Source organism: Brienomyrus brachyistius, chromosome 9 (assembly GCF_023856365.1).
Source record: "Brienomyrus brachyistius isolate T26 chromosome 9, BBRACH_0.4, whole genome shotgun sequence".
Lineage (NCBI taxonomy): Eukaryota > Metazoa > Chordata > Actinopteri > Osteoglossiformes > Mormyridae > Brienomyrus > Brienomyrus brachyistius.
In genome coordinates, this window is record NC_064541.1 from 18,802,774 (window position 1) to 18,814,043 (window position 11,270).

Consider the following 11,270-nt stretch of genomic DNA (forward strand, 5'->3'; position numbering starts at 1 on the left):
GACGCGGAGTCGGCTCTGACACACCGTCACCTCTGAACTGCCAGCAGCCGCCAAAAGAAACACACAGCACCGGACCTTCTGTGCGTCCTCCTCCGGACGCCACGCAGAAAAAGCAAAAATGCTTCTTTCTGGACAAGTGTCCTGTCTATCTTACAATAATTTAGACATTTGTCCTGTAATAGTCTTAGTTGCAGTAATTATGAACCCTTATACAACCAGAGCCTTCGGAAAGCCATCGCAGTGTAACTGCAGGAGCGCCGAAGAACTTTTAATTACTAGTTTATTCACGCGTGCAGCACTAATCGCAATAAAATGTCACACGTCTGGATTTTATTTCAGTTTAAGGAATCCCCAATCTGGACTCGTGGAAGCTTTTATTGCAACAAAATGCTTTTCCAACAGACGCATCCATAAGCAGGGTGTGACATCCCTTCACAAAAAGCAGTGATATAATAACTCTGTGGTCTTTCCATTAGATATTAACATCCATTACCAGTAACTGTTCATACACAGCTGTGACAATGCAGACATATCACTGTAAGACAGAAATTCCTGGCAAGTGAGTAATAGTGTTTGTTTATGAATAAATATACTGTATATATATATATATCTTATAAAAGATGTTGGTACCTGTCTTTACATTTATATTACATCTGTCAGATTTGTCTATATAATGCCCTAATGGGCACAGATATCTGCTTATTCATGATCTGCATTAATGGGATAATGTATGACCCACTTAGATTAATCTTACAGTCAATATTAGAGTGTGGTTACGGAATGAGAATCAGTGATCGTCCAACACCCACATATTTCCAAAAAAAGGACAATTAATATCTGTTAAATTATCTTAAAATGATGTGGGAAAAGGACTTGAGTCTAGCTGAATCAGGGATCCGAAGGGTCATTTCATAAGGGCACTATGCAGAGAGTCACGACGGCAGTGTAGAGTCAAACCGCAATATGCAAAAACACCTGGCCACACAGTTATGTGGCACTTACAGTGCAGCACTCTGTCCAAATTTCTGGAAACACTTTTCTACTTTGTTGAAAGCGGAGTTAATTCCCAACAACGCAGAAGGCTGCATGACATAAAGCAAAATATTACGAAAAGGCATTTATTTCGGAGGTAGCCATAGAAACCGTGTCAGTACTTCACACTCTCTGTCCTCTCTTCCGTCTGCAAACTCCCAGCAGTGTGTCACTCCAAGCTGCTTAGTCGCTATCAGCTCGTTAAATAATCCTCGGTCAGCTGTACTCTGCCGGGCAAGTCCGTCGTGTTCCACAGTCCGCAATTCAGAATCGTTTTTACATTTATTTTTAAGTGTGTAAGGGTTGTCCTTCAGCACCTACCTCACCTTCCTCGCTGAGAGACACAGCGCAGGTTTGACAGTTTCCTTCCAACTAAAACAAAATACTGCAGATGACCGCAGGGATTTTCAATAAGTCCATGATGGGACGGACATGTGTTCCGTCACGACCTCGCGGTCTGGCCTCCGGACAATCTCAGCACTGTGAAAAACACTTCAAGGCAGGGGGCGGGGGGGGTGGGGGGTGGCAGGGCACCCCCTAGCTGCTGTCTGATGGAACCAAATTCCCAGTCGTATCCAGCTGCATACATCTACAGGTGCAAGCTGACACTGGGCACTCGCTGTGATCTCTGGAGGGAGGGAGATACGACATTTGTGAACAAATGTGTCGCACATCTGTTCATTTCAATACAGCACTGTGGAGAAGCCTTAGGCAAGCAAAAGGACATGTTAAAGCTCTGCTAGTACGTTTGCTTAGAAAAAAAAGCACAATTTTACACAAGAACATACATAACTTAACAGTAACACAATAAAGAGTAGCAAGACTTCAAGTCACTGATATCTTATTTGGGGGCTAGATGAAGACCACTTTGGTTGCCAAACCTCTGCCCAAGGGCACCACAGCTATTCCATGTATTTGACCATTTTCACCACCAGTTCAACTTATTAATTTCATTTGTTAAACTAAAGTCATTGAGGTACTGATTAACTATTCTAGTGGTCAAGTCAAAAAAAAATATGTGGGTATGCTGGATGGTTACTGCAAATACTGGGGTGACTTTAAGAGAGGTTTTGAAATACCCAAGCCGAAATGCTTAGACAGAAATAAACATGAAGATCATATAAATATCATTTAATCTGTCTGCCTAGGACTTTTGCACAGTATTGTATGTGCAAACAGGTTTAGCTCCTTTTCAGTCAAGACTCAGTCAAAACAGAATGAGGAGCGACTGCTCACCTGAACCAGTTCAGCATGTGACCTGCGTGTCCCCCATGACGACAGTTGTGGCACCATGTAAACCAGTTATTAAACTGGGCCAGCTTCTTATCCTTGCTGAGATCGACCTTTTCATCCGATTTCCCAGTACCTAATAAACAACGATTTTATTTTTATTACAAGCGAGTTCACCCTGTGCTTACGTTCAGCATCCAGGGTCTAAAATAACTGCTGTTCTTGCTTTGTTCTGCTATCGTCCAGATTCCAGTTCAGGACATTCAGTGTATCCAGTGTGCCAGAGAGCGCCCACCCACCCACCCACCCCTCCGTCCCGCTCTCACCTGGGCAGCTGGACACCGGCGTGCCCATGTTCATGAGGCAGAGGGCGCACCGGGGCAGAGGCTTGCGGCAGCCGGGACAGCTGGTGACTTTGGACTTGGTGGGCGAGCCGCTGACCCCGTACTGGCTGAAGCCGCGGCCCTGGTGGGGTATGGAGGAGCAGCTGTAGGAGATGGACTTCCCGCAGAAGTTACAGCTGACAAAGACCTAGGTATGCAAGGGATGTGGGGGAGGGGATAGTTAGGGCACTGACCACCTCAATCAACCCACATGTGAAGCAACAACCCAGGTCATGTGATGCAACAACCCAGGTCATGTGATGCAACAACCCAGGCCATGTGATGCAACAACCCAGGCCATGTGATGCAACAACCCAGGCCATGTGATGTAAAACCACCCATCACCACTGTATATACATCACTGGTTTATCATTATACTGTCCCTGCTAAAGGCGAATTAACCTTTCAGTACAGGAATGTTTTATCAGATTTTTTAAACATATCCCGAATATATCCAAAAAAAGAAAACATACAGAGTCACGATGTGGAAGGATTAACAGCACGGCACCTGTGCCAGCGGCTTCGAGCTGGGGTCCAGCTTGCTACGGTGGATGTCAAATTCAGCCCTCTTGTGCCAGAAGCTCCAGGCGTCCAGGAGGTTGCGGTAGTTCTCAATCCAGCACTGGACACGGGGGTCCTTCAGTACCTCCCCCGAAGACCCCTGGCAGGGAAGATCGGCATCAGCCTGAATCCCCACACAGACCATCCTTGTCCACTTTTAAATGAGAACACCTAGTCCTATTGGCCCACCCAAGCAGTAATACAGTGGTTAGCCAATCAGAAGACAGCAATCCCACCAATGTTCTTCAAACCCGATGAACCTCCGCACCTTCAGCATGCAGAAGCTGGCAGTCTGAACGTCTCCTGTCCGGTCCACGTAGCTCTCCATCAAGTCCACGCCGTCTTTCGTGAGTCCCGTCAGCAAAATCCCCTCCAGGTTCCCCGCCTCCTTCATTTCATTGGTCAGCTTATCGATGTAGCGTGGCAACTGAGGAACCAATCAACAGTATTAATTAAACATCTGTACCAAACCAAGAACTACAGGCTCAATCACCTGCCCATAAGGCAAAAGTGTGCAAATTATATCCAGACATACAATTTAAATCCACCTTTAAAAAGATCCTAATAAAAGTGTTTGACACACAGCTGGTCACTACAGAAAAAATGTAAAAACATTCATGCAATGGCTATATGACTAGATTTTCATTCTATAATCCCTCCCGCAGTTCCACAAGGTCCGCCCCTCCCACACAGCACTCTTCCCCCAGCTTACAGCCCCCCCCCTCCCCGCTCACCTGGGAGTCACTGAGAAACATGCAGGCGAAGGCCACTCGGTCCCGGACTGCCACGCGGCTCTCATACTGCGGAGGACAGCGAGGGAGGGGGACGCGTGCTCAACATGTGGGAGTTCACCACCCCCTGATTCATCCCCATTCCCACACAGGGCCGGATCTGCCCCAAGATCTAACATGCCTGTGGCACTTCAGGTTGAGAGGTCTTAGATAAGACAGATGTCAGACCACATTAGATAACCTTAGAAAATTCACCTAATTCAGCTCCTAACGGGGAGCACGTCTCACAAACAGAACATGGCAACCTTGAAAAGATCCATTACATGCTGCTTTTGAAATATGACAAGTACTTATGCAACGGGTTAAATAACAACAAGGCAGTAACAATTCTTACGCCCCATGACTCTCCCTCATCCGTCTTATTATGTAAGTAGCTGGTTACACAATAGCTTGTTTGAATAATAAACGGTGAAGTAAAGTCCTAGGCTGACGATCAACAGCCTCCAGTCAGCAAGAAGAGCAGGACAGGTGGTGTCGCCCCCCCCCCCCCCCCCCAGGTGCAACGTACCAGGACTCCATCGTAAGCTCCTGGTTCACTGGTGAGGAAGGCGAACATCACGCAGAGGTAGGGGTTGCTCAGCTGAAGCCGGAGTGAGCTGCACATCTCCCTCCAGAGGGAGGTCTTCTCATCCGTGTAGCCCGACAGCGCCATGGCGACCACGTTCAGATTCAGGTCTCCTGAAGGGTCAAAGGGGTCGTCGCCGTGAGAAACACGCCAGGCCCCGACTTTATGTCGAAGCTCAGCCGGAATCGCACATAAGCTCAGGGCTTCTCTCCATTTATTTGGCCGATCGCTGATCTCCAGATCTGTGTTCCTTAGACAGCCCATGTTTCTGTTCCCTCCCAGCTCCCAGTACAGCTACACCAGGTATTCGGTGTTCCTGATTGCTTGGTTCATTCCTGATTGTTTGATTCACGCGTACTGAGAGCTGGGAAAGAGCAAAAACGTGGACTGGCTGGGGGCTCCCCGAGGACTGGGTCGAGAAACACTGCTCTAAATCAAAGTAAAAATGAACACGCTCACCGCAACATCTGGGACAGCCCAGCGGCGACACCCCGGCGTGCGGCGAAACACTGCCAGCTAATTTACCATAGGCGGGCGGGCGGGCGGGCGGGCGGCTCTGTTTACACACCACCCCGTGCCATTCATCACCAGGCAACGCGGGGGGGGGGAGGTAACCATGGGAGCGAGGAGCGCCACGGCGGCTCTCGAGAGTGCAGGGGAAGCGATCGGGGGCCGATATCAGGCAGCTCGCCAGGGGCAACGGCCTTATGCTAATGCTAAGCCTACGCTCCGTACCCTGCACCGGGGACGTAAGCAGCAGAGCCCACATTAGCCGCTATGGTCCACAGCAAGGTTAGGGCACAATAATCCCAGAACCCCGTGTGCCGTCCAGGAGATCAGCGGGAAAAGACAGCACATGGAGCAATCCAGAGGGTGCCAATTCAAATCCCACAGAGGTACCGTCTGTTGGACCCATGAGGTTAAACAGCACTTTACCCAAAGGGCTCCATTAAGATATAAAACTGTTTCTTTGGATAACAGTGCCAATGCAGCACAATTTTATCTTGTTACAATACTGTGGAAAAACTAGCCAGAATCCGGCTGACCGGACGGGAACCGCCTACCTTTATCGAAGGACGCCCCCTTGTGGAGGATCTGGATGGCTCGGCGAATGTCCAGGTTGAAGAGCGCTACGGCGGCGGCCCGCTCCCACTCGCCCTCCTGCTCCAGGGACCTGAGGAAGGGCTCCACGTCGATGTCGGGCCCCCGCCGGATCCAGCCACACAGCTGCAGCGCCAGACCACGCTCCTCGCTGAGGTGGCGGACCACCTCCGCCGGCCGCTCCGAGCCGCTCCAGCAGCACCGGCTCTCCGTCGTACCTGGTGGGGCAGGGAGGCCACAGGCACGCGGATCTCATCTTGGGATAAAGGATAATGTGGCTCCACTTCTTTGACCGTTCTGTGAACACTCATCTTTAGAGATGCAGAAATGGAAAGAACATGCAAATCCTCTCCACACAGAGTGGGGGCAGCATTCGAACTGGTCTGCCGGATGAGCTTTTGATTTTACCAATAAAGGTAAACTTGACTGTACACCTGGTGGCCACTATATCATTAGCCATCCGTGATGAGGAGGCCCAGAAATCGTGACTGGGCTCATGCCGTTTCAGGCCAGCTGGCCGCCTGGACTCCCTCTGGCCCTTGCTGCTCTACTGCGACATCTGGTGTCAGCTGCGTGCCTGCAAGGCCGTGGGGGGAATCACGCGGATGGCACTGCCCCCCAAAGGAGCCACTCACTTCCCAGGGGGGTGAGGACACCCGCAAGTAAGGAGGAGTATGTTAAAACTCACCCCTCGGGTGGAGAAAAGTAATAATTACATTATTTACATTAGGTTATTGAGATTTATTGAGCAGAGCATTTTATCTAAAAAGAAGGAGGCTGGCCAGTCCCTAGAACAGTTAGGGCTTAGAGTAGGACTATTCATATAACATGCTGGTTTTCCAGCCTTGCTTTACCCGTGAACCAGGAGAGAAGCCTCTGGCCAATCAGAATCAGTAATTATTACACTAACTACCTGGGAGAACAGAAAACAAGGCCTGGATTTGGAATCGAGGTCCAGATTTGGAGGGTTTAGGGTGTCAGGGACACAACCATTCTGCCCACCGCAAGATTCGAACCAGCGACATTCCGGTTCATGGCTCGTTGAGCCGATCACTGTTCCAAAATTTAAAAAAAAAAAATCAAGATATTTTTAAAGCAGATAATGATGGATCATCACTGATGGGAGCAGGAAGCGCTGGTCTCAGAGCCGACCAGCGGTGGAAACTCACCGGAGGTGCTGGACTTGACGATGTTCTTGATGCCCGAGTAAAGCAACAGCTGCTGGTTGCCCTGGAGCTTTGGCTCCTGATCTTCAGTGTATTGCTTCATAAGTGAGGCGTGAATAGGAAGCTCAAACCGCAGGGCTACACAGCACAGAGCTGACGGGGAGCCGGACAAGCAGCTCAAGCGGCAGCAGGGAGACTCACCCACGTCTGGCCCCCCCACGAGAGCACACACACTCAGCGTCCATATGAGAATGGCAGCCCGTCACAGGGTAAGCAAACACACTGACACACAAACGCAATCGCAGTGCAATTCCAGCAGTGAAATTTACACTCGTACTGAGAAACAAAAGGCCTGAACAAGCATGGCCAAGCTTAGTATCAACCAGTCGGTTTGCTTATCTTCTCATGAAACCTCTCGGGTTGAATATAGATAAATCCTTAAAATTCGAAGTTACAAATATATAGTATTTTAGCAGCATGACGATTGTGACAATAATGGGGTGATTTTCAGAAACTGATTCAAATAACCCCATATTTTTGGATTAAGGGAAGAGAGCAGGATACCTGTAAGAAACACATCGCATGCTCTCCTGGTATTTAGAAGTCCATACTGAGAGCTGAGGCCAGGACTCGACCCCCGACCCTGGAGGTGTGAGGATACAAGGTGACTGGAAATTGTATTTACATTTTATTCATTCCTCTGATGCTTTGAGTTAAAGTGACTTACAGCAGAGGGAAGGGTTTCAATGTATGTAGGCTCCCTGGGATTTGAACCCATGACCTCAGCAACACTAGCCCAATGCTCTACTTGCTGAGCTACAGGAGTGCAAGAAAAAGCACTGCAGCATAATGATGTACTAATGATCCATGAGGGGTGGGGGCTTGTTACAGCATCACATTCACACTGGAGGAGTGTCTAATATTAATATTAGTTAGCGCTAATATTACTAGGTAGCCAGGGGATAGATTAATGGGGTAAACTTCACAGTTTTTCTCCCATTCTGACACGACACCATAACGATAAAATGGCGACATAAAAACGGGTGTCAATTGGCGAGCGGGTGTCAGTTGGCGAGCGGGTGTCAGTTGGCGAGCGGGTGTCAGTTGGCGAGCGATCATTGAATTGGAAGACTGATTGCCTAGATAGGTTTTTTTTGCCATGGCGACCCGCCACAAAGAAATATGGAAAGCACTGAATGATGCGATGATGATGATGATCATAAAGGATATAATGCAGTGTGTACCAGAGGGATTTCAGCTGCGGGTCGTTGCCCCCAGCCAACACGTGGTTCTTCCACACCTGAACGGTGTCGTGGCCGTAGCGGGACTGGGCGCGCTCCCGCATCTTGGTGGCGATGTCGCGCTCGGCTGCCGCCGCAGCCCCGGTGCCGCACTCCTCAGAGCATTCGTACAGATGCCGGCCGCAAGCCCACACCAGCGACGTGCCAGAGCTCCAGGCCAGCGAGATGCGCTCGAACACCGTGAAGTCCGTCATGGCCCGGTTCGGCGAGACCACCACCATGCGGTTCTGGGCAGAGGGGTGCCACGCGAAGCTGCCGATTGTACTCTCGCAGGGCTGCACGCAGCGCTCGATGATGGTGGGCTCCGTCTCGTCGCCGATGGGCGTGGGCGTGTGCTGCATGTCGTAGAGGCGCACCACGTTGCTGTCCCGAGTTAGCGTGGCCAGCAGGCCCGTGCGGGTGGGGCACCACGCTACCTTGGTCAGCGGCTTGGGCTGCTCGCTCAGCGTCAGCACCGGCTTCTCAAACTTCCGTAGGTCCCATATGGCCACCTGGCCCTCGAAGAAGGAGGCCACACGGTCGTGGAAGTATGGGTCCACAGTCACTCCCTGGATGGCTTTGGTGTTGACGAACATCTTCTGGCTGGTGTTGCGTAGATCGAAGATGGCCAGGTTGCGGTGCATGCCAGCCAGCAGCAGCTTCTGGTCACGCGGGAGCCAGCAGAGGGACAGGCAGGCGTCGTTCTGGCCCAGTTCGTACAGCGGCTTGGTCACCACCACCCCCGAGTCCGTGTCCCCAGACGGCAGGCGGATCTTTTCAGCTGGCACTGAGGCCTCAGGGGTGAACTTGCTGCTAATGTCCCATATCAAGACTGAAAAATCGGCTCGGTGTTTATCCAGACCTGCAGCCAACCAGTTGCTGTCCACAGGGTTCCAGGCGAGCGTGTTGCACTGCCGCGCATGTTTGGGCACAAATTCCTTCCCCATCAGCTCCTTGCACTTGGAGTTGTGACTCTGTCCCAGGCTGGTGAGGACCACACGGCCATTGGCCTGGCCCACGGCCAGCAGGCACTCAGGCTCGTGTTTGGGGTACCACGCTACGCACTTCATGTAGGGTGTGTCCGAGTTAATGGCCAGCAGCGTGGCCGCTGTCTCCTCTGACAGCGGGATGGCACCGGCCTTGGCCTCTGCGCTCCCCAGGGACTCGATGCGGTACAGGCTGAGTTCTGAGTCACAGATCACATAGCGATCCACGTGGTGCGGAGACCACAGAATGTCTGGCTTGGGACCACTCATTCTGCAGGAAAGCTGCTATTCGGGATGGAAAATTCATGCAGGCAACAGATGCATGACTGAAAGGAAGAAAAAGCAACCATTTATACAAACTAGATACAGCTTAAACGATGGCCTACAAAAATAGGCTGGATGTTTTTCTATACAAAAAATTCCATTCATTTGATAGGCATTTTGCACAGATGTTTTTAATATTTAACTTTACAAAAAATGCATTTATAATTCTAATATTCTCATAAAATTATCTTGATGCGGTTAATTTACACAAGCAAAAATTAAGACGACGACAGAGTTCGCCTGATATGTGTAAAGTGGGCTGTTTCTGCATAAAGTTTTCCGAAGGCATCTCCCTGCCGCCTAACTTTATAACTGCATTAGGATATGTACGCAGATCACACGCACTGGTCTAAGTGGGACACAATACACAAACAAGTCGTATTCATATTACATTAATACGTAATATTAATGAACTGATTCACACCTGCTCAGGCAAAGAATCTAAAAGAAAAGCATACCGAAGACCGCTTGCTTTTCAGGTAGCCAACTTTAAAAATAACGATGGTATTAAAAGACGATGGACAGAAATATGAACACACAGTTGGTTAAATACAAGATATTACAGTACAACGATATGTAAAGATAATGCACATTTTCATACATGTTAATCAAATTGATGAAGAGGCAAAGAAATTCATACAGCGAACAGAAGCGTCACATTTCGAAGCTTCAGATTAACTTTCTATAAACACATAAAACTGGCTGCTAGTTAAGTAAACGATTAACGAAGCAAACGGTGCTTATTAGATACTCACGCGTTTGTGTTGATATGTCACCTGTCCTGTGCAACATCAAAATAGCTCCCCGGAAAATGTCAGTCTGTAAGTAACTCAGCGCGGTGTGCACTAAAGCGCCCCCTGTCGTAACGGAGGACCGCGTGTATTGTTTAATTTAAGATGGAACTGTACTTCTAGCTATATATGTCACATTTTCGTTATCTTCATTTGTTGGCTTGTAAATTTGATTACTCAGTTATTCCTGGACGCAATCAGCTGTTATGAAGGTTTAAAGTATAACGAGATGATTTTAAAAAATTGCTTGTATAGTTCTCATCTGGAGGGTGATTCTGTTTTGATGTAGCTGCTATTTGGACAACGAACTTCAAGAATTCTTATCACGATATCAAGTGCAATTCCCCGATGAAGGCATTTCTTGCATGAAGTGTTGAAAGTGCTTCTATTAATAGATTTTGATAGAATTAGTCTGAGAAATGGAGCGTTTACTTTGCACATTGTAGTCATTGTGGTCACAGCTGTCAGATCGGATCGCGCCGCAGAAAGGACGTCTGGCCCCTGACCGTGAGCAGGCTGGTGACTGGGGACGGAGCCGAGGCAACAGGCACCCCGTCCATCAGAGGCACAGAGTTGCATGGACAAAAAGCCTGTCGGTTTTGTGACTTAAAGACCTGCGAGGGGTAGAAACACAGTCATCAAAGAGGAAGCGTCAGGGATTGTGCCTCACTAGCGCAGGTCTCACGTGGTCAAAAGGGGGGAGTGTGGAAGTAAAATTGGACATTGGTAGGCCCAGGACTGTGTGACCTCACTTGGTGATAGCTGCATGCGGTTAGTTTCGCAGACCCTGAGGAGAGAGCAGACCTTGGAGAGACAGACAGTGGAGGGGGGGGGGGGGGGGGGGGCCTCAAAGCTGCCCCAACTGGTGCACAAAGAGTTATAGTTAGAAAATAGTTGCAGTAGTCAATGTACAATATGTTACGTGGTAGTGCAGATGCATAAGTAATTGTTACATTAATCATACTAATCGTATGTTAACCATGTATTTGCAGTGATTCAATAACAATACGTCAATGTGTTAATCATTAATCAATGGAACACCCAAACATTAACAGTGATT

At 49.1% G+C, this 11,270-nt stretch overlaps 1 protein-coding gene across 1 annotated transcript; it reads right to left on the reverse strand.

Annotated features, from left to right (window-relative positions):
• Window positions 1-328: 328 nt before the first annotated feature.
• On the reverse strand, window positions 329-10,234 carry mios (missing oocyte, meiosis regulator, homolog (Drosophila)). The gene is made up of 11 exons (XM_049027115.1): window positions 10,175-10,234; window positions 8,060-9,421; window positions 6,833-6,934; window positions 5,627-5,881; window positions 4,506-4,675; window positions 3,941-4,006; window positions 3,475-3,633; window positions 3,154-3,306; window positions 2,589-2,793; window positions 2,269-2,398; window positions 329-1,660 (listed from the first exon to the last, which is right to left on the reverse strand). Exons 2-11 carry the CDS (start codon window positions 9,363-9,365, stop codon window positions 1,570-1,572), a joined length of 2,637 nt encoding a protein of 878 aa, XP_048883072.1. The 5' UTR covers window positions 9,366-9,421; window positions 10,175-10,234; the 3' UTR covers window positions 329-1,569.
• Window positions 10,235-11,270: the final 1,036 nt, after the last annotated feature.

Coding starts and splice junctions, on each gene's coding strand:
- mios (XM_049027115.1), bottom strand. CDS start 9,365: ATGAGTGGTCCCAAGCCAGACATTCTGTGGTCTCCGCACCACGTGGAT. Junction 3,307..3,474: donor CCAGCTTCTGCATGCTGAAG/GTGCGGAGGTTC, acceptor CTTCCCTGCCAG/GGGTCTTCGGGGGAGGTACT. Junction 1,661..2,268: donor CACATGCTGAACTGGTTCAG/GTGAGCAGTCGC, acceptor CCCTCCCTCCAG/AGATCACAGCGAGTGCCCAG.